The 22,469-nt window shown below is 43.2% G+C and overlaps 2 protein-coding genes across 6 annotated transcripts in view; one reads left to right on the top strand and one right to left on the bottom strand.

Annotated features, from left to right (window-relative positions):
* The window catches only part of stxbp4 (syntaxin binding protein 4), a 48,314-nt gene that overhangs the window by 1,608 nt on the left and 24,237 nt on the right, over positions 1–22,469 (top strand). The window contains exons 1-5 of one of the 4 annotated variants that reach the window (XM_074663041.1): positions 11,213–11,346; positions 18,461–18,534; positions 18,629–18,724; positions 18,823–18,892; positions 19,413–19,487. In XM_074663041.1, coding sequence (XP_074519142.1) covers positions 11,291–11,346; positions 18,461–18,534; positions 18,629–18,724; positions 18,823–18,892; positions 19,413–19,487 — 371 coding nt within the window. In that variant the 5' untranslated portion in view covers positions 11,213–11,290. Of the gene's footprint in view, positions 1–11,212; positions 11,347–14,814; positions 14,942–17,931; positions 18,241–18,460; positions 18,535–18,628; positions 18,725–18,822; positions 18,893–19,412; positions 19,488–22,469 lie in introns of those variants that run through there. The other 3 variants (XM_074663044.1, XM_074663043.1, XM_074663042.1) reach the window with 3 other exon arrangements.
* On the bottom strand, positions 704–11,249 carry hcar1-3 (hydroxycarboxylic acid receptor 1-3). Of its 2 annotated transcripts, none has more exons than XM_074663039.1 (4): positions 11,121–11,203; positions 4,541–4,640; positions 1,665–3,086; positions 704–1,411 (listed from the first exon to the last, which is right to left on the bottom strand). In XM_074663039.1, exons 1-4 carry the CDS (start codon positions 11,151–11,153, stop codon positions 849–851), a joined length of 2,118 nt encoding a protein of 705 aa, XP_074519140.1. In that variant the 5' UTR covers positions 11,154–11,203; the 3' UTR covers positions 704–848. The 2 variants fall into 2 exon arrangements, with proteins under 2 accessions (XP_074519140.1, XP_074519141.1); XM_074663040.1 differs by lacking the exons at positions 704–1,411; positions 1,665–3,086; positions 4,541–4,640 and adding exons at positions 6,899–7,600; positions 7,680–8,203; positions 8,596–8,880 and having other exon boundaries at positions 11,121–11,249.

Here is a 22,469-nt window from a genome sequence, read left to right as displayed (position 1 = left end):
GTTTTCAGGGTTAAGGATCAAAATGTGAATGTTACATTCAGTATGTGTCATCAGTTTCACTTTGCTGTGAAAGCAATGCGCACTGTGAGCTTATATTTGAATTGTTATTTGGCCTGTAGAAGATATATCCTCTTTCATATCTATTACCAATTATGATTATATAAATTAAATGAAGAAATCATCTTTAATAAACTGTCAGACATTATTTTAATACATAATCCTATCTGGAAATTTTTCAGAGTAATACAAAGCCAGTTTGATTGACAGACCTTTTCATTTATTGATAGATGACAGAAACAGAAAGAAGTTCTGAAGATACTTTAAAAACATGGTACATTCAACCTGCAGATGGCGCCAAATCATAAGAAAAACAATAAAACATGTACCTGTAACCCACATATACTCCACTAATCTAATACATCTGAAATCAGCTGATTTTAAAGGAAACAAAACCTGCTCTGATACTACCCTCCAAAATAAAACACATGGCAGTGAATTCCCATAAGTTCATGAGTCCAGTCAGAGACAAAATTTAACAACAAGAACACTTAGCATTTTATATTGTTTTGCCTAAAAAAACACAGGCACTCCTTAAAATAAGATCACTTAACAGGATGTAGAAATAAAACAGTTTCAATTTACCTTTTACTGTAAAACACATTTAACATAAGCTACTACCATACGATCTTTGTTTAGGCTCCTACAGAGATTATTACTCAATCAAGCCATCATTACAGAGAGACAGAGCTGAACAGTTTGGGTGAAATCATAGATCAGAGGGGGTTTTTAAACAGCAGCTGCTGCATCTTGGCTCTTGTTAAAAAACAAACTGGTATCCCCAATGTGCTTTACCCAATTTCAACTGAAGGTAAACCGAAAAGGCGCTTAAAAAAGCCCTTCTTATTAAGGATGGAGAGGGCAGGGTAGACCGGCTCAGAGAAAGTGGCGTGGAAGGTGTGGAGGTGACTGAGCGCGGCGGCTTTGACATTGTAGAAAGACAGAGTGCCGCCAGGCCAGTCCAGAAACACCGCCACACGGGTGCTGCCCTTCTCAGGAATGGAAACAGACTGGTTGTTGTGCTTTGCAGTGAAAGTGGCCTCTGTTTTGAGCCTTTTGATTTCAAGACACCAGGACATGGCATTCGCACCCAGTTTAGCTGCATTGCCTGAACCTTTCCTCGACATTCCTTCATAGCAGACACCTACTGACACATTTTCATCGTCTGCCTCAAACTCCACCTCCCAATAACAGCGTCTGTTAAGCTTCTCTTTGCACAGAACCTGAGGAAGAGAATCAAATCTCTCTTTGTCGTCTTCGTACTTCTGTGATGAACTGGAAACTCCCCTGTTATCCTCAGACAACATGAGGGACTTATTCACCGTGCCGGGGTCCAGATTAAGTTCACAGCCATCTGATGGAAAGAACAAGATTAGAAACCAGTTGAAAGGAGTTTTATGAAACATACAGTATATTCTGTGAAACACCCCTAGTTTAACTGGTTATCTGGAGGGTCTGACCCTGAAGTTGGCAACCACTTCATCTAACTTTGTATACACTGCGTATCTGGACCTACCTTTTACAGAGTTTGTGAATCATTGGTGGCATTTAAGGTTTCTAAAGAGTTAACCTTTGTCATAGGTCTAACTAAAGAAATAAATACTTACAAATGACTAAATCCTTCTTTTTAGTCACTTTTTCCACTTCCACCTTAAGATCACAATCTCGTAGCATGCCCTTGAAGTATTTGTACAAGCGTGCTCCTCTGATGTCTTCGTCTGGAGTGACTGATATGAGGACATGTCCGGACTCAGCGTTCAGCATTCGGGCCTTTCTTCTCATTTCTTGAACAACGTCATCTGAATAGTACCACGGGTCTTCTTTGGTGGTCCCAGCGTCCACTGAATCTGGGGAGCTGGTCATTGCATCCAAGTAGGGGTCAGAACTGTCCAGGGAGGTGAAAGCGTAGCACAGCCCCGGCTTTGTTTTTGGATCAAGAACCACTCTGTCTAGGTCTGACTTGTTTGGTAGGATCTTGGCTCCCTTCAGGATCTCTAAGATGGATCTGATCACATTGATTTCTCTCTCTGCGTCATCCATCCACTTGTTGAGTTGTTCTGAACTGAAGGGTGACTCTGCTCGGCCCTCGAAGATCTCCTTTATTGCCCCCTCCTCTTCTGTACCTTCACGTACAAGCGGAAGTTTCTTGGCTATGGCTTTCTTGATGTCGGATTCATAGTAAGTGCATTCTTTCTTGAACCTTGTTAACTTCTTTTTAATATGTTGAAACTTCTCCACCACTGGGTCGTCCAGAGCGTCATTACATCTCATTCCTATTTCCCTCAAGTCTTCCAGAGTGTCCTGCACTTCCCTCACGAGTGGCAGACTGAGTGTTAACACCTCAGCAGCTGTGTCATCCAGATTCTTCAGGGGCATCAACCAGACCTTCAGGGGGACAGAGTTTTTCCCACTTTCTCCCAGCAGCTTTGGAAGTTCTGCATAGGTCTCCACTGCATCTTCATACGTCACTGGGTCTTTGTCAAGAATGAGGTCACCGATGAATTTGCAGGAGAATTTCCCAGTCAGGTCTTTTTCTTCTGCGGTCAGCTTGTTTTTCAGCTCTGCTCCGATGCCACAAGAAGGAATCTTATTTACCGCAGCCTCCATCGTAGCTCCGATGTCCTTAGAGCCGCTTTCTTCCATCTTGTCATAGTCAAACACAAAGAAGCAGTTTACCCCATAGAGGATGCCGGTGACAACATGTGTAGCAGTGCCCTTACTGATGATGTCTTTCTGCTCAGCACTCAAGTTCATGTCAGGTATAGACAGATGTTTGAAGTGAGTGGTGGCGTGGTACCTAAAGGTCACCCGGCTCTTCTTCTTTGATTTCTTGGTAGAGTCCATAAACTTGGCAGATGCTCCAACTTTAATCAGTCCGCACATTAAATTCAAGTTCAGGGAACCCTCGATATCCAGCAGTGAGGACTTGGACTTGATGGAGTCAGATGTGGAAACGTGAAATTCACTGCCTGGCTTTGGGGTTTCAGCAGTATTCTTCTGCAGAGTTGCATCGTCCCACAATGAGAAACCTGGAAAATAAAAACAGACATTAGGCCTACCTAGAGTCCCTTACCCAGGTCTACACTCCTTTTTGTCCAGTATGCTCTGCCTGTGAAAGGCGCCTGGTGCTCCCAGCCCAACGCGGCTTTGAATCTCTTTCCAGACTTTCCCCCTCTGTTGTTCCCAAATGGTGGAATGAATTACCAAACTCTATATGATCTGCATAGTCGCTTTCTAGCTTAAGAGATGTCCGTGGACCCAACTGTTCAGGGAACACTTAGGCCCTTGATCTGAATGAAATCGTAGAATTGTTGGCAGGAGAATTATGATGTTGATGTAACGGCAAAAAGCAGATCATTTGAGCTCATTTAGAGCTTTAAACCTGGTAACACTCTATTTGAAGGGGTGTGCATAAGACTGCCGTGACGGTGTCCCAGCAGTGACATGTCATACGTCAGTTAGATAAAGGAGGCTTCATAGGTCAATTAGGTCACCTTTGACGTATAGTTGAAATCTTTTGGGATGTCTTTGTCATGACATTAACCAAGACAAAATCACCTGTCAATGTCCTTATTATGACAACTTGACATGGTCTGATTGTCAAACTCAGAATCTGTTTAGCTTCATCTGTCAGCATCACATAAACCTGTCACATGTGGTTTGACATTACACCATTATAATGGCGTAATGTCAACCGATTACCACTTGACATAGCGCCAATGTATAACGCCACTGTGTATAATAAATTTTTTCCTCGACCTGAAGTAAAGTGAGATGTTTATGTCAAGTTGTCTTAATAAAGACATCCTAAGCAGTGTCAACTTAGCATCAAAGGTGACGACTACATTCCTAAGCATATATGAAGCCTCCTTCATCTTGATGACAGATGTTATGTCTTGGTTAAAACAGTATCGTGTTATTTTTCTGCATCAACTCCACACTGTAGGTGTTGACGCTAGGGATGGGTACCTTTCACATTTGAAACGATACAGTACCGATGCCCGGTACCTGGCAGTCAGTACCGGTACTCAACGGTACCAATTTTCGGTACTTTTTTGTGTTCATGTGGTAAAAAATATCAATTTGTTTAATAAAAAAAAAATTAATTTAACAAATTTATTCTTCAATATATAACCTTGCAATGCTGTGGTCATGAGAAATCACCTTCTCTTCCACTCCCTCACAGTCACAAGGATGCGTTTAGGTACCTAAACATGGTACCTTTTGTTTTTATATGAATCGGTACCCTGTACTTTTGACAGAATTCGGTCGGTACCTACAAAAGTACCTAATTTGGTACCCATCCCTAGTTGACGCCAATGTGGGCACCACATACTTTTCAGTGGACCAATCACAGGGCTTGCAGTCTGTGTCATTTAGATGTTCATAGTGCCAGTGGTTTAGTTTGGATCTGGGGCGTAGATGTCACATGTATCAGTAAAGGAGTAAATTATTCAGGGGAACAGTCAAGATGAGGTCTGACCTGGGAGCAGTTCTTCTGTCCGGGCATTATAAAGCATCCCTATGGTGAAAGGTCGACTGAGGGCAGCAATTGTCAAATTGTCCATGGCCAGTTCAGTAATCTGTGGAGAAGAATTAGCAAAGTCAGCACCTCCTGATTTAAAAAAAAAACATGAACAGATTCAAAATAATTATATTAATAGATTCAAATAATTCAAAAATAAAAGGAGACAATGTTAAAAATTCAGTGCTGTGATCTCCAGGTCCTCAGATGATGTGCAATAAAAACAGACATGACTTTGTAGTGGAGATCACTGCATTAACTGTGACCTGTCAAGGAACTGCAGCTGCAAATTGGCATGCTCCTTTAATTAATCCAGTTTCAATTGAAAAACAGACGTGACTTTGCAGTCGAAATCACTGCATAGGCTCCCACAAAAACTTAGGTGCAGGAAGAGTACCTCTCTCTCAAAAGGTAGGTGAGGTCAGAAGAAAAGTCAGAATTCTCATCTGAATCAGTGGATTCAGTCCCTCTTTGTGCACACAAACCAGTCTTACTTTAAACATCGCTGTCTGTCTAGAGTCTGAGTGAGACGTGATAAGAAATGAAAAGCTGTTTGAGACACAAATAAAGACATATCTATAATCTGATCTTAGAAAAGAGCTTCTTTTGGTATTTCTCACCTGAGAAAGTCTTGTATGTTAGCCGAGCTGTGTGCGAGTCTTCTTCCCCTTCACCTGGAGCTTTACTTTGACTCTGAGGGAGATTATTTTCACCCTTCAGCTGAGCTTACAATGACACACCTTTCAGGCTGGGAACCAGGCCAGCACTCAGGTTGTTTTTTTGCCACCTTTTCAGCAGCTTCCTGGTGAGTTTATATCTTGGGCCTCATCAAGATGATTATAAAAACTCTCAAACATGAATCATTTGGTCGTTGGGGTCCAAAATTGACATAGAGATTTCTTAGAGAGTCTCTGAAGTGTGTGTGTGTTGATGCGCAGAGATGAGGTTGTTTCTCTCTGGAAACATACATTTTAACAGCAGCTGTTGACAAATCATTCAGACTTGCGTGTCTTCGATATGATAATGGTACTGCATTAATATATAACCCACCTCTTGTTCTGTCAGTCAAACTTATAAAAATGCAGAGGCAAAATGTCCTCTGTGCCAATGACCACAGCTCTTGACTTGCCTGTTGTGTAACCAGTAACAGGATACGGCTGGTTCCCAACCTGTTCATTCTGAAAGTATTCAAGCCGATAGACTTGGCAATAGTATGTGGGTTGATGTCACGGTCTCTCTGCTTCAGCAACTGACAAGTCTGGAGATGTCTGGAGATACCTGGCACAGAGGAGACATTGTTAAAGTCTCCTCTGTGCCATCAACTACAGCTCCAGACTCGTCTGTTGTTGTAAAAGCACACTCTTCACATGACACAGCAGGCACCAGAATCTTACTTTCACCCTTTCACCCATGTTTTTCAAAAAGCTGAAAAGTTTAGGCTGAAGTTTGGACTGAAATATCACAGAGGGGAGAGGTTAATCTGCACATCAGATTTGACTAAGATTCCCATGGTAACAAAGTGACTCCTGGTTAACTCTCCTTCGTATAGTTGGGACTTTGGAAGCTGGCTGTTTGAACCGGGCCTTTGATTAACAGGCATAATAAAAAACTAACCAGCTTAACTGCAGACCTTAATTAAAAAGATGAATAGACACATTTAATTTGAGGTCATAACTTTTGCGACTTTGCGGCCGTGGGAAAATATTGAACTTTCAGAGATGTGGACGCCCTGATGCTCACAGCATTTTTGTAGAACAAAAGATTTGGGTGTTTGGCGAACTTTTTTATGAGCTGTCAGCTGGAGTTATGATCAAAACAACGCCAGGTGTTTCTCAGAGGTGTTGCTTCAGGGCACCTGTATGTTCAACAAAACCATCCCGTAGCAAAGCGCTGTTTTTAAATGATTTTTACAGGATGGTTTTAAAAAGGGAAATGCCACAAGAGCTGAAACGGACGCTGAAAACAGCAGTTCATTAAGTGTCCACTAGAGGCTGTCTGCAGAAATCGATAAGGTTAAGGATCAACCAATGAAGCTCTGGATGTTCAGAGGCTGCCGTAATCAGCAAGAAAACTTAAATCATTCTCTTATTTCAGCGACCTTGAAGTTTTGGTAAATGAAGAGCATGCACGCTTTGTTTTTCTTTAAATAAAGAGGACTTTAAAGAAAACTTTTCAAAACTTTATAAAACTTTTTGGACCTCACAGAACTCATTTCACACCATGATGATGATCCTGATCAAAAATCACTGTTTAATAAATATACAAAAACAGATAAAAGTTGATAAAAGCACACAAAGTACAAAACAAGTAGGTTTTTAACAGTTTTTCTTTTCATAAAGCTTCACTCTCTCTGTCAGCTCTCATTGATTTGAGTTCCTGTTGGGTGGTTGACTGACTTTCCACCGACGATGCGGCGTTCCCTCCATCACCTGCATCGCAGCGCAGGGCGCGGGGCAGCGAGCTGCAGAGGGCTTTACGAAACATGGAGCTGGAGAAAACGTAGATGATGGGGTCCAGGGCTGAGTTCAGGAAGTTCAGTCCCAGAGACACGATGGTGAGCTGGGTGAATGTGTAGAAGGAGGCGCAGTCCCATGGCCGGTACGAGCGGATCACCCACACCCCGATGGTGGTCACCGTGGTGGGTAAGAAGCACACCATAAAGACCACAACGATGGCGGCACACACTCGCATAGCTTTCCGCACCTTATCTGGTTTTCCCATCTGTCGCCCCCGCAGGAAGCTGGAGATCCGCACGGAGCAGAAGATGAGCATGGCGAGCGGGACGATGAACTCCAGCACCGTCAGGATGCGATGCATGGAAACCAGGATGATGATGGCCCGCGACGCCTCTTTGTACGAGGTGAAAAAGAAGCACTGTGTTTTGCTGCCACTGCCTTTGATGTGGTTGTATGCTAGCATGGGAACTCTGGGACTGATGACCAGGATCCAGACGAACACAGACACCAACGCAGCCTGACGCTTCGTCATACGGTTGAAGCGGTGGTGAGGATGGACCACCTGGAATAAAGGACAAAGTTTCAATCAATCAGGAATGTATAAGTATATAAAAGTACTCTCTGTGCACTCAGATCCTCACCTTAAAGTAGCGGTAAATTGCCACCACAGTCATGAGTGCGATGCTGGCTGAGCGGTTTGAGAACATCAGGAAGAGATTGATCCGACACATGCCGTCTCCAAACACCCAGTGGCCCCTGAGCAAGGCATCGATCCTGAGCGGTAGACTCACCAGGGCCAGGAAGTCTGCGATGACCAGGTTAAAAAGGAACAGGGTGTTTGAGTTCCAGGTCTTAATTTTGAAGCAGAATATCCACAAGGCCACCACATTTCCCAGCAACCCCAGTATGACGTCAATTGTGAGGACTGGTGGTAGGATCAAACCCTCGAGCTGGATCCCGACAGGTGGGCATCCCCCTCTACCACCTGGACCACCACCAGGCACCGGGGTCGTCCAGTTTGACGCTGTGAGGTTTTCACTCAGTTCTGACGTCATTGAAACTTAGAAAACAAAGTTTTTAAGGATTCTGTGGTTGAAGTGAAATGCTGTGGTTTTTAAGATTGAGGAATCGCTCCTCCTTGTTTTGCTCTTCTTCCTCTTTTTGTCTGCAAAAAAAAATCTGTTTTAAAAAGGAGAGTTTTGTCAGGTATGTTAAACAACTTGAAGCTGAAGAAATCAGTCTGTTGTCTACAACAGCATTTCTAAAAGTTAAAATTCCATAAATTCAACAAACATCAACAAGTTTCAGAAGTAAACATAACAAATAGGTCAGCACCACTAAGTCAAAAATGGAAACATCAACTAAACACGGTTAGAAATCAAATATCTGAGTTTTCTAAAGGCCAGAATAATTGTCAGGGTAAAGATAAACACAAGCTTTGAATAAAGGGATGATTGGAAATGCATCAAACTCATTTTAAAGTTTAAAGTTTCAAATCTTGTTTCTGCTCGTACAGTAAACCTGTAACAAATCTCGGTGTTAAAGGACAGAACTTACCGGTCGGTCCGCTGAAGAAGAGGAGTGTGATGACCAAATGTTGTCAGGGTGTCTGGAGTGGTGTCTGACATGCTGCTGTGTTTTTATGTCTGACAACAGGAAGTTCCTGTGGTACACTTTCAAAAACTTCACACGTCAGAGTTACCACACACCAACTGATACGAAGGACCAAGCTAATACTGGTTAAGACTTCACCCCATTTAGAGCTGCGTGAACTCAGGTCACATTTCCTGTCTCTGTTTGTTTTCAGATTCATTGCTCAGCGTTTTGCAACAAGTTTCCTTTCTGTGCACAACAAAAAAAAACAAAAGATTGAGGAAGTTGAGAAACCAGAGGATTACCATTCTTCTGTTATACATGACACATCATCACATTGTCTTTTTCCACAGCTGAAGTTAACTCAATCTGGAAATTATTCAAAAAACATGTTTTGAAAGCAGAAAGTGGACAGAGTATGATTCATCCCTCCATCAAGTCAGACTTAGCTTCCTGTTTGAAATAATCCCAAACAGCACAGTCATTTAACATTAATTCATTAAACAAATCAAAGATGAAGGATGCGGATGGTTTCCTTAATCAACAAATATTATCAATAAAAATCCCTGATGAACTAAATTGAAATGAAAATTGAACTACAAAGAATGCTGGGTTTGTGTCGCTCAGTTGTTCAAGTAAACTACAGTATCGTCTGCATAGATGTCAATGACAACTTGGAAATATGTGTGTTAGGGATCCAGTATTAGTGTTAGGGTATTGGTGCCGATCCAGCCCCTCAAAGCTGGATCGGGTATCAGTGGGAAAGGATAGGTCCAAACTTGACGCGAAGGCTAAACTATGATTTATTCTACAAGGTATAAAATTTTACAATCAAATAGTCGTTTCTGTAAATTCTGACGTATTTTTTAACCAAACTGCTCTTAAACATTATGATTATATATAATTTAGATAAATATTAGCTTCAGTTATTCCATATGTAATCATTTTTGTCTTTTACTCAAAACATGCCCTGTCTGTAGAGCATGCTGGTTATTATTTAACACTGGTATGGGATCGGGATCAGTATCGGCCGATACTCAAAGCCCAGGTATCGGGACCAGAAAAGTGGGATCGGTGCATCCCTAATTTGATTTGTAGTATTGATGAAGATGAAAAGAAAGAGGGCTTAAAGTAGAGCCCTGCGGGACTCCAACTTAACAAAAGCATGGTGATGGATGAAAAAATATAGCTGAAATGAGCGATTTTGCAGAGATTATGTCCCGCGCTGAAGCTGTGGCCCCCGCTAAGTGCGGCTACAAACGGTTGGATCTAAATAACTTCTGAAGGACTCCAAGCTGCATGATGTTTGTCTGAGTGAGTATATGAGCATGCACACACCTATAAATAAGGTCCAGTTGTCAAAAAAACGGAGCTGCCCTTTAACAGTGGTATAAGATCAGGATCAGTATCGGTTGATACCCAAAGCCCAGGTTTCGGTATCGGGACCAGAAAAGTGGATCGGTGCATCCCTTATTTGTGTTATAGTATTCATAAAAATGGGGAAAAAAAGAGGGCTTAGAGTAGAGCCCTATGGGACTCCAACTTAACAATAGCGTAAGTGGACTGAGAGCTATTAAATACAACACACAGGCGTCAGTTAAAGAGAGAAAACAGGAACCACTGGGAAAAAGACCTAAGGGATATCTAATGACACACGGGCGTATGAGGTAAATCCAAAAGACAGAGAAACATGAGGAATACAGTCATAAGAAAAAGGTAGCACGTCATCGTCCGTGGGTAGGAGAGTTTTGTTTCTAAATCCCGAGCCTTCAGCACCTTTCTTTTCTGATTTAGCTGCAACAAGACAAGGACACAGCTCGGACTCACACAGCCTAACCACGCTTTGGGCTTTCAGGTGTGTCCAGGTGACCTAAGAGCTCCTGTAGAGACAGAGCAGACAGGTCAGGCAGCACAGCAGGATCACTGCATCTAATCTGATACCGATCCACTAAAACACTCCCAGATGGAGTCTGATACCGGTCCTTAAAGACGACCGGAGCTGGAGCAGCTCTCACTTTCTCAAACACTCCTCAGAGATGATTCAGCCTCTGTTGTTCGCTCAGTCAGACAAAATTTGAATTTAAAACCGCGTGAGCTGCATTTGAAGGTCTGCTCCCACATCCTGCTCCGTGTTTATTTGTGTGATTTATCTTTATGAATGCGCTCTGAGACTCCAAAGAGGCAGCGTGTGCAGACGTTTAAGCCTCCGCTCGCTGTTTTTAAATATAATGCTCTAATCCCTCAGCTGGAGAAAGGACAAGTCTTCAGAAACGCAGCCTTTCTGCTTTAAACTTTCATCTCCTGTGAGGTTTGTGAGCTTGTGCTCAAGCTGTGCTTGTGAGCGTGTGTGATTATGTAGTGTGTGTGTGTGTGTGTGTGTGACGGACGGGCATCAGCATGGATTAGTGAGTAAAGGTAAGCGTGTGTCTCTCCCTGTCTAGGCGGATTTCCATCCCTCTCCTCTCCGCTCCGGTCACACACACACCGACCTGGTTTGAACCACCGCCGCCGTCTCTTCTCATCCCGTCTCCTCCTCAGAAACACCCGCTGTTGTCTCATGGCGGTCTAACACTTTGCCTCCTTATGTGTGTGTGAGTGTGTGTGCGAGTGTGTGTATGATAGGTGGGTTGTGATTTTTTTTGTCTTGGACCGCCGTGCGATGCCATTCCTCTCTCAGGACGCGGAGCGATTCGATGGGCTGTCTCTCCTCTACTGGTAAGCTAATTCCTCCCCTGCTCCTCCTCCTTCCCTCACCTCCTTTCCTTATTTCATCCCTCCTTTTGTCCGTTATTCGTCTAAACAGGTGTTTTTTCAGCTTTTGTCCCCACGCTCGGTCTCTGAGCGCCCGTTCTTGCAGTGGGAGTTGATGTGGGTCACGGACTTCAGAGGGGAAATTGGTTTACAGCCTGTTTACTGGCAGATGCCTCTGAGTTTAAGTCCGCATGCATGTGTGCACTTCTGGGTCATGCATGTTAGTGCAGCTTTAAAGGAACAGGACAACATTTTTTAATATCCAAACAGACTGTGCTTTATAGCTTTAATGCTGCAACACTCAGGATTTCTGCTCATTTTTGCTCAACAGCTGCCGGAGTGATATTTTCAGTGGTATTTAAGAATAAATGTGGCAGACATGAAGTCAAAATGTTCCTCATTTTAACTTTAAAAGAAGAATGAGGAGAAATTTATCTCACTTTGAAGACTGGAGCTGAAACATGGGTGAGATGAGATGTGTGTTGATCAGAAAGGAAAGATATAAGGAGCTTTATTTTGATGTGCTGCTCATTGAACTTCTGAACAAATGTGATAAATTTCAACTCTAGAAAATGCTCCAAAAACCTCAGTTCACCGTCTTCTTTCAGGACTAAAGGTTGCACAGAATTACAGAAGCCCTTGACCCCAACACCTTTATGCTTTTTGCCGATCCGCTGATTCGTCAACACCTTAAAAGGACGTGATTTAGTGCAAAACTAGAGGAAGATATCACTGAAATACTTCTACTTCTAATTTGAGCTGCAGCCTGTGAGTTAATCATGCAGGTGCAGCTCAGGTAACCCCATCACAGAATCCTGCAGAGCGCCATGAAAGCGTGTGCGTCCCCACAGACCTGAGGATGAAAGTTTACCACCAGAGACTGACTGAGGTCGCCTTCAGGTGTCCCATCCGTGAGTCTCCACGCCCAGATCTGCTGTAAGTCGTCAAACTTTTCTTTTTTCAGGCCTCAGAGCTCCTCTTTCTGAAAGAGACATGGTTGGAAACTCCTGCAGCGCTTAGGAGTGAAGCGTTTAAAGATTTCTTTTCCACACGCTCATAATTTTCTTTCATCAGCGGATTACTGTCAGACTCAGACTTCCACTGACAGACGCAAGCTGAGGGGAAAGAAAGTGGGTGGTTTTATCTTCTGGTGTCTCCATAGGAGGTGAAATCCCTCAGTCTGTCCTCCAGTGGAGGAAGATACCTGAGACACACCTGAGCCTCCTATCAGGAGGCTGAGGAACAAAGTGAGGTTATTTCACCATGAGATGCGCTGCGATGTTTACATTCAGGAGATTTGGTCACCCCTCTCTTCCTGATGACATCACAGTTTGTTTAAGATAGTGAGCTGTGATTGGATGAGCGGCAGCTGAGTCATGACAAGAAAGTCTGGCTCTAAAGTCTCTAATCTGAGCCGTACATGAAACACACGTCTCTGTTTCTGTAAAGGAGAAGCTCTGTCCTTCTCCTCCTGTGTTTGTGAAGTCAAACCCAGACAGAGTCCAGGTTGACCGTGTTCAGACGGCTGGGCTGATACTGCGTGTTCCCCTGGCAGCCGGCCTGTGACTGATGATAATCGCTTGCGGCAGGTAATGCAGATTATCAGGTATTAAGTGATCAGTTTAATTGCTTCCTCATGTCCCTGCTGTTGGCTCTGCCGCACGTTGACGTCTGTTAGTGAAGCTCAGAGCTGCAGACAGTTTCTCTGCTCCGATAAAAATGTTCAGGATGCTCTGCTAAAATGGAGCTGTAGATTTGCTGCTTTCAAGGTGCTTCACATGCATCGTTTTCATAACACTTTCTATAATCTGCTGGTTCACCAGATTGTCTGTTAAAGCTCCCATCTCCTGCTCCTTTCCTGCAGTTTAATCTGGATCATTGATGTCTTCATGAAATGGTAGCAACATGTTTTGGTCCAAAAAGCCAATAAATCAAGCACAGCAGCATTGTTTCCAGGCTCTCATAGCCCCTCTGTTCAGAACGCTCTGATTTAGTGGGCGTGGCCTTCATATGTAAATGAGCCACCGCTGATACCGCCCCGCTCTTCCACGTCACTGAGAGCGGCGCCACGAGCTCCGAGTGCACAATGTTTAGAAAACAGAGAAGCTCGTTTACCGTAACATTACAGGCTAAAACAACAGGCTAACTGCAGCTAAAGTTAGCATCCTGAAGCTAACACAGAGACAGGGGGGACACTGAGGAAAAGCTCTTCCATCTGCTCCACAGCACACAGCATTTAAAATACTCACATTTCCAGGGTCCCAGGTTTGTTGGAGGATGGTTGGTAATGCGCCTGGATTCAGGACCAGTCTATTGGCTAGCCCTCTGTTGGACTGTCCAAAGTTGGAAAAGCAGTCGGCCGTGAAGTGACTAGCACACACATGCTCAGTTTTACTGAGTGTAGCTGGAACATTTCCTGATAAATGAACTCTAGACACTTAGTCTGTCTTCTTCAGAGATGGGAAGCTTGAGCATGGAGCTATGTGGCTGTTTACAGCCAAAAACAGAGCAGTGATGGCTCTTCAACTTTCTCCTCCTCGCTGCTGGAGAGATTTCTGTCCAAAAAAGGGAATCGCTGACGTCGGCAAACCCCCAAAATCCAAACAGCTGGTTTTAGGTCAGGATTTTACATTAACAAGCTCTACTAGGTTCAGGTTTGGTCTTTAAACATCACATTTTGTGGCTGGGAGGAAAGACAAAGACCCACACATTTCACTAAAAGACTTAAAGTGATATTTGCGTAATATGGGACCTTTAAGGACAGAAACTGTGTGAATCAGATAGTTAAAGCAGTGACACAGTTCTGAAGTCAAGCGTGTGGTCAGATGGGGCGTCTAAAACTGCATCCATCATCCTTTAAATCTGCATCTACTCCTCAAACCAACGGTGCGTGAGGGAATGAAGAGAAAGATGCACAAAGCTGAGCTACAACATGTGACGTCCTTTGGTCCTGAGCTGTGAGGCCTTCATCAGCGACAGGAGCACGGTCGTGTTTTTGAGTCTGTCGAGTTTATTTCTCTCCAAACTCCAACCATGGAAAGTTTGTTTAAAACTAAAGGAGGAGTTAAAAAGCATCGTATTGATCGAGATCACTCAAGTTGTACAAGCAGGAATCCACCCAGCAGTTCAGCGTTCAATCCAAACATCGGCTCTTTGAGGAAGTCGTGTTTCTAAATTTAGAAACTCTTTGAACGCTCTGACTTTACATTTTAATCAGCTGCCTTTCATGATATGTAATAAGTCAAGTCTCTGGCTGTGTGTTCGGTTGGATCATATTATTTCAGAATAAGCCTCTCCAGGGAGATCAGAGTCACCTCCACTTCACCTCCCCAATCTTCCCTCATCCACTTCTCTGTACGTTATCCCTTACATAACACACCGTATATGTAGCCCGGCCCTGACAGCAGCGTTGCCTCACAGCTCGCTGAACGCTAAGACAAAAAGCAGAAGGACAACAGCATAATGACATCAGAGCGTCCACACAGACAAACTGTCCTGAACGCAGCTTCACCTGGACTGGATTTCACCGACGGAGGTGTGAAGGAGCAGAGTTCATCCAGTGAGTAGCGTCTAAGGCCGACTGAAGGTGGGATCAGACGCTGAGGGTAGGTCAGTCTCTGAATAAGGACAGGGAGTTTGTAAATCCACTGTTGGGTGTTGTGTCCAGAGTTGCATCTTTTAGTTCGCTTTTTCTGGTTTGTGCAGATTAAGTCTGAAACTTTAGGATGAAGATAAGAGCCTTAAGTCGTCCCATGACATTGTCTGTGCTTCTCTTTAGCTGACATCTTACACAGAGTGATACCAGAGTTTAAACAAATTAGTATGTGTGGCCTGAGAAATCCAGCTCTATTTGTATCACCTTTCATAAACAGACACAAGAGGGGGCTGTGAGCTGAGCTGCCTCTAATGAACACAGAAAAGGAGCCATGCTATCGCTACAGTCTCTTTGAGGAAAAGTTTTTTTGTTTCACAATTCTTTAATCAATTTATTTTTTTCAAAAGTTTCCTTTTTAAATTTAAATCCTTCATTTTAGTTTTAATTTATAAGCTGGGTTGGAAAAAAGTTACCGCTTTTCTCCAGCAGAGGGCGAAATGTTTTTCTTGAACTACCTAGTAACGTGAAGTCAAATCTCCTCAATTAATCATAAAAACTGACTCACATGCGATTTGCATTTTTTAGGAAAATATGGCTCCTGATATTGTTCGTAGACCTCATCGTCAATCAACTTTTTAACACAGTCTTGTGTTAAAAAAGTTAACTTGAGATCGGAAATATCCGATCGGGAGAAAAGCATATCGTAGCCCTTTTCGCAAGTTGAGTTAAATGTCTAAGAAAGTCAGTTTTTCTGCACTGGAGGGGCTGAGAGCTGAGCTGCCACTGGCGCTTATGTGTTAAGCTGCTCTCTGTGGTTATTGCTCAAGAAGTTTTTAACAAAATCTTAATATCTGTAGATGAATCCTCCTCTGAAAAATCACTTTTTGAACACTGCATGTGCCAGAAGGAGGCTGCAAGCTGAGCTGCCTCGTGTCCAAAGTCATTTGAAGCAGAAATTTTATCTTTGAGTTGAAGCTTCCACTTTCTTCACTTTTAGAAATCATCTTTATTGATGCTTCCAACTCAAGTCATGAGGGGCTGAGAGCTGAGCTGCCACTGGCGCTCATGTGTTAAGCTGCTCTCTGTGGTTATTGTTAAAGAAGTTTTTAACAGAATCTTAATATCTGTGGATGAATCCTCCGCCGAAAAACAATTTCTGCCTGTTCAGGGGATGTTCTAGAAGAGGCTGCAAGCTGAGCTGCCTTGTGCCTAAAGTCATTCAAAGCAGAACTTTTATCTCTAAGTTGAACTTCCACTTTCTTGACTTATAGAAATCATCTTTATTGAATGCTTCCAACCCAAATCATGAGGGGCTGAGAGCTGAGCTGTCATTGGTGCTAATGTGTTAAGCTAGTCTCTGTGGTTATTGTTCAAGAAGTTTTTTAAAAGAATCTTGATATTTGTAGAAGAACCCCCTCGTGAAAAACAATTTCTGCCTGTTCACTTGATGTTCCAGAAGAGGCTGCAAGCTGAGCTGCTTACACGCCTAAAGTCAGTCGAAGCAGAACTTCTTTTATCTTTCTTCAAGCTTCCACTTTCTTCACTTTTCGAAATCATCTTTATTGAATGCTTCCAACTCAAGTCATGAGGGGCTGAGAGCTGAGCTGTCATTGGTGCTAATGTGTTAAGATACTCTTTGTGATTATTAATAAATAAGTTTTTAACAGAATTTTAATACTTGTTGATAAAACCTTCTCTGAAAAACAATTTCTGCCTGTTCACTGGATGTTCAAGAAGAGGCTGCAAGCTGAGCTACCTCATGCCGGAAGTCATTCAAAGCAGAACTTCTTTTATCTTTGAGTTGAAGCTTCCTCTTTCTTCACTTTTAGAAATCATCTTCATTGAATGCTTCCAACTCAAGTCATGAGGGGCTGAGAGCTGAGCTGCTGCTACCACAGATTGTTCAGAGCAGCAATGAAACAATCATAAAACTTTCAAATAGAGCTGTCTCTGTCACATACTGAACGAGCAGCTCTGCTCTGAGCCCCTCTGGTGCTGCTGTGGCTCATTGGCTGACTCGTAGCTTAATTTGTGAATCATAGCAGGAAGTTTGTTGGTTGTGATTTTGTTTTATGAGATTTCAACGTGCGTATGCTGATGCTGTTTGCAGAAAGTGAAGTCAAAGCTTATTAATTAGCTGCCAAACTCAACTCAACTTTATCGGACATGCTAACATCAACGAGATTATTTAGTTTGGCTTTTGTACAGAAGATGGAGCTTGAATCTTCTGAGCTGTGACACTTTGATGAAGTTATGTTTGCCGTCTACCTGTCCAGACTTGATGTCATTAATTATCCAAGCAGCACAAACACTCGTCGTACACTTTTGGACGATGCAGTGGAAACAAGATGAAGAGAATGAATGACTAAGTGTTGTTTGGTTGTGACAAATCAACTTGGAGTCAACAAACCCTGAAGCTTAGAGCATAACCCCGCGTCAGGGCCATCCTCTGTCAGCTGACTCGTTAGCCCCGAGTGCACTTATCAGCGCTTTCATCCAATCCGGAGACGTCCTACATCTCCTCCAAAGAGGAGCGAGTGTACGGAGAGACCCACGAGTCTTTCAGGGAGAGGTTTGGTTGTGTGTGAGATGAATGATGAGAGGAGCTAAGGAGGTCCAATCCGTTTACTGCGAACCGCTCCAGTCCATTCACTCTGTGCCAGATCGTCTAATGTGCTTTCTGCTGAGCCTCGCTGAGCCCGGCTGGGGTTTGGACCTGTGCCTGTTCACCTGATCCCTCACCGGACGGCTTACCAGTGTGCTTATTAACGCAGGAGTAAAACTGAACTTTTCACTTCTCTGCCTCCTCCCTGAACCTGCAAACCCCGACCAACACAGCTGCTCCGACGGCCCAAACATGAGGACAAACACAATCAAAGCGTGACGTAAGCAGCGGCTGCGCAGCGAGTCTGAAAAGAGAAACTGTGTCAGCGACTTCCTGAGAAACCAGAGACTTTGATTTGATCCTGACTCCAGATTTGGAGGACGTCAGATTCACGACAGGGCCCTCAAAACTCAGAGTGTGTGAAGCGAATGTGTCATCAGTAATAGACGCTTCCCCCTCTTACACACTTTGACAGCCACACACACACAGACGAAAGCATCTGATCTGACAGCGAGCGGCGAGTCAGGAGGGTCGGAGCAGAGCGGGAGAAGGCAGCTCGTCGGACAGGAGCGGGAGATCTGTGCAGCCTTTTCACAGGAAACCAGAGGACGTAATGAGCGCTCCGTAACGTCTCATCCACTCGTTGTCTAACATCCAGGTCGCCGCTTGGTCCAGACGCCGTTTTGTCTAACAAGCAACAGATTTTATTGGTTTGGATGAGCCGGAGGGAGGGAGCGAGGGAGGGGAGAAAATGACAAAATCCTGGGATGATTTGATAATGTTCAGCAGCTCCGGAGGGAGAGCAGGAGGGAGGGACGCTGGGATGAGTCAGGATGTTGATATGTTCTTGAATCTGTTGTGTTTTTGCTCGTTGCCAGGACAATCATGGGCCCACACGGCATCAACCGAGCCATACAGAGGCTGGAGTTCTGCGACTGCAAGAAGGGGCTGGGTGAGTCCTCCTCCTGGTCTCTGTGACCTCTGGAGTCCTTTTTATACGCCTCAGGAATTACCTGTCTTACCTGAGTCCTCGTGTGCATGCACAGGTGTGAAAATAATCGGAGGCTACCGCGAGCTGACCGGAGAGGAGTTCGGTATCTACATCAAGAGGGTGATAGTTGGCGGGCTGGCCGCTCTGGACGGTGGGTTTCTCAGAGCAGAGTCTCTGAAAGCAGTTTTTATAACCAGTGTTTTGTTCATAATCACCTTTACCTGCTCTGACTGTCCCTGTCTGTTCCAGGTCGGCTTAAGTCAGGTGACCTGATTCTGGATGTCAATAACATCAGTCTGATCGGGGTGACCAACGAGAGGTGAGGTCATACGAGCTGAGTAAACACTGAGTGTGAGATATTTTTAGCTCTGAGGTGTTTTAGATGTTTTTAGCCGTGAACACAGACGCACGCTGAGTCTGGCGTTCACAGAGCGCCGTAGCCAAGCACACGATGGGAAGAGGACGAAGAGAAGTGGAGTCAGAGCATCCCGTCGCCTTCAGGAAACAACTGTCAGCTTCAGTTTGAGGAGACGGTCCTGAATCAGGAGCGTCTTACCCCGGCCATGTTTGACAAACGTGATGTGAGGATAGAAGAAGAGTGGAGAGGCTCAGAGTCCAGAGGAAAATTCGTGGAGACTTCATTTCCCAGCAGGACTTCACTCCAAAACTTCTTCCAAACGTTTCAACCTGACCCGAACCCCAGACATCAAACTTTTCAGCAGCTGCATGCTTATCGGTTTAAATCTTTTCAAACTGTATCAAAAAGATTAGAAAATGAACTATTTTGTGGAAAAAAAACAGGTTTCAGATTTCTAATGACCTGTCCTGTCTCCTGATAGGGCGGTGGAGATCTTGAGGACCGCCTCTCTGTCCAATCACATGTCCCTGCTGATCACCAGAGACGATGAAGCCAGGTTAGACACACCTGTTTTTCATACACACATCCAGGTTCACTTTTTCTGGTTTGCTGTAAATATTTGACTGTCAGGGAGACAGAAAATATAAAGTATGGTCATAGTCGATCTCAGATTAGAGAGTAGAGGCTTGAGAAGCGACTGTGTTCAGACGTGTATTTTATCCAAATGTGTCGCTGCAGATTCGTTCGCTTCTCGACCCGTTTCATCCTCAGAGGAGCAAGGTTATAATAGTTAACTAAAACGAGACTAAAAACGAAAACTGAAATTTAAAACACATTGCATTAAACTCAAACTAATAAAAACAAAAACGATAAGTAAACTACAACTGTATCTTGTGTTCACTAAACTAACTATAACTAACTAAAATCAAAGACTAAATGTCCTTCGTTATTGTTTTTGACAATATTAACAGCCTTTAGGATCTAGATTAATCCGACACATTTTCCCAACCAATTTTACCACAGTTTTCGGCAGTTGTCAGCGCCGTACGGCACCATCATAGCAACATACTGGTACGAGCTTGTTTACTGCACTGACTGGCTGTGCTCTGTGCTGCGACCAAACGTAGAGTCCAAGTATCTCATTATTAAAGCTCATATTATATTGTTTTATATAATGTATGTTTTTTTATTATTTTTATATAATTTATGTTTATATTCTTTATATATGAAGTTTATATTATTTTCTTGTGTTTAAGGCAGCAGCCAACACTTCAGTATCAGCATTGACTGAGCAGTGAGCTCTATGTTGGACTGGAAAATAAACAGTATGACAAAATATTTACTCTGACCTTTTTGAATCCTGCACCTGGTTAATAAGGGATGAAAAAACTAAAACTAAACTAAAACTAAACTGACACTAAAATAAAACTAAGCCTTGTTGCAAAAATCAAAACTAAATAAAAACTTGAATGCCCGCTCCAAAACTAATTAAAACTAAACTGTAATGACAAATCTAAAGCTATTATAACCTTACAGAGGAGTCTCAGTTTCACTGTAAATGGAGAGTTACACATTGTTGTTTCTCCAGCTTACTGCAGTAGTTTAAACTTGTACAGAATCAGACCTTCTTTGTGTTTTGGTTGTGATAATGTTTGCTGGATGCATCCCTCCTGTTTCTGCTCTCCATACATGATTTTACTTCAACAAATCCTGATGAAACCAGGAACCAAAGGTCATTAAACTTGTTGGAGAGAGACTCCAGACACTCTGTGCATCATAGATATCCCTGTTACACCTGAAACCTGCCTTTTTAAGCTGGTTGCTGCGTTAAAAGCTCATGTTTCGGTGTTTTGCTTCGTCCTTGGTGAACACGTGTGTCTGACGGGCAGCATCCAGCAGCTCACCAGCACGCGGTAAACCGACCTGGCACTCTGCTGTCTCCTGTGCTTTTCCACGTCAGCCTGCCACATTCAGACAAACACGCAGTGACACAATAAGGCCGCGGCGCCGTCCCTCCGTCCAGCTGTCCGTCTGCAGGGTTTGAGCTGCAGCTGATCGTCGGCGTGAGGCAGCGCACAGATCAGCAGAAACGGCAGGATGCTCTTTTTACCGGACACCTCGTTTCAGCTCCTTCGCTGTCAGCTGAGAGGCTCTCACTCGGCGTGTTGCACAACTCAGACAGGAAGTGGACCAACAATAATCAGCAGGACCTGCTGTGTGTGTGTGAGTGTGTGTGAGTGTGTGTTCCTGTGTGTGTGAAAGCAGCTTTGTGCCGACGCGTCTGGTTTCCACCTGAAAGTTCGACCTCGATTGTTGTCGCCATTTTTTTCACACGTCAAACAAATCCAGTGATGATGAAGCTGGTGATGATGATGAGGATGGTGATGATGATGATGATGGTGATGTGCAGCTGGGCCGGAGCGGGACAGCGGGTCACTGTGAGTCTCTGTGAGCCGCGGGGGGCTGATGAAATCCTGCTGTGAGGATTTGTTTCTGGTGTCCTCCAGGTTCAGAGGATCAAAACAGACAAACAGACGCGGAGTCTGAGCCGATAGGTGGAGTTTGTCGGATCAGGACGCGGTAATTTCTGGATGTTTGTGTCATTTCTAAGCTGTTCTCCTGATATGAAGAGTCAGGGAGTGCAGGGAGGACTGGGTCGAACAGTTAACAGTCAGTTTACGTGAGATGAATCCTTCCTCAGGTTTTAGCTTCTTCATTTGATGGACTCTGGAAACTGGTTTCAGGGATGTGGTCTGGGTTTCTTCACAGACTTCAGTGTTAATTAAAAAGTGCTCCATACAACATAAAACAGTCAGATACAGATGAACGCTGAATAATATCAAATTTGACTGTAGAGAATAAGAGATGATGAACGCAGACGCTCAGTTTGTTTTCTCAAACCACAGGCAGACATGTGATCAGTGACCTCTGACCTCTGAGTGTTTGGTCTCAGTGATCCAGTTAAAGAGGCTTTAACGGGCGATCAGAGAGGGGTCATGTTTCCTCTGTGTCCATATGAGGGAGACAAACTCTCACACAATCAATCACACTGAAATAGTAATCTCATAATTTAAGCTTTTTTGGTTTTCTGTCACAGAGTGATGTCCTTGTCAGACTCTTTCTCTTATTCTTTATCAATCAATTAAACTTTATTTGTAAAGAACTTTTCATACAGGAATTTGTTTTACAAAGTGCTTTACAAAAAATAATAATATTAATAACAACAATAATAAACAATAAAAAAAATGAAATGACAAGAAATGGAATAAAAAGCATAAAATTGCAGAATTAAATAATAATTGTAATAATAATAATAGTTATAATAATAATAATAATAATTGTAATACTACTACTACTACTACTACTACTACTACTACAACTACTACTACTACTAATAATAATAATAATAATAATAATAAATAATAATAATTAATAAATAAAATGAAATAAGAAACGGAATAAAAAGCAAGAAATTTAGGAATTGAAAAAAAAATAATAATAATAATAAATAAATAAAAATGAATAACAAGAAATGGAA

This window comes from Halichoeres trimaculatus, unplaced genomic scaffold (assembly GCF_033239565.1).
Source record: "Halichoeres trimaculatus isolate MK-OKI-2021-1 unplaced genomic scaffold, fHalTri1.1 fHalTri1_scaffold_23, whole genome shotgun sequence".
Lineage (NCBI taxonomy): Eukaryota > Metazoa > Chordata > Actinopteri > Labriformes > Labridae > Halichoeres > Halichoeres trimaculatus.
Note: the sequence above shows the minus strand (reverse complement) of the source record. Positions and strands in the feature narration are given on the sequence as shown.

Coding starts and splice junctions, on each gene's coding strand:
- hcar1-3 (XM_074663039.1), bottom strand. CDS start 11,153: ATGAGAAGAGACGGCGGCGGTGGTTCAAACCAG. Junction 3,087..4,540: donor GACAGAAGAACTGCTCCCAG/GTCAGACCTCAT, acceptor TTTATTTTCCAG/GTTTCTCATTGTGGGACGAT. Junction 1,412..1,664: donor AAAGAAGGATTTAGTCATTT/GTAAGTATTTAT, acceptor TCTTTCCATCAG/ATGGCTGTGAACTTAATCTG.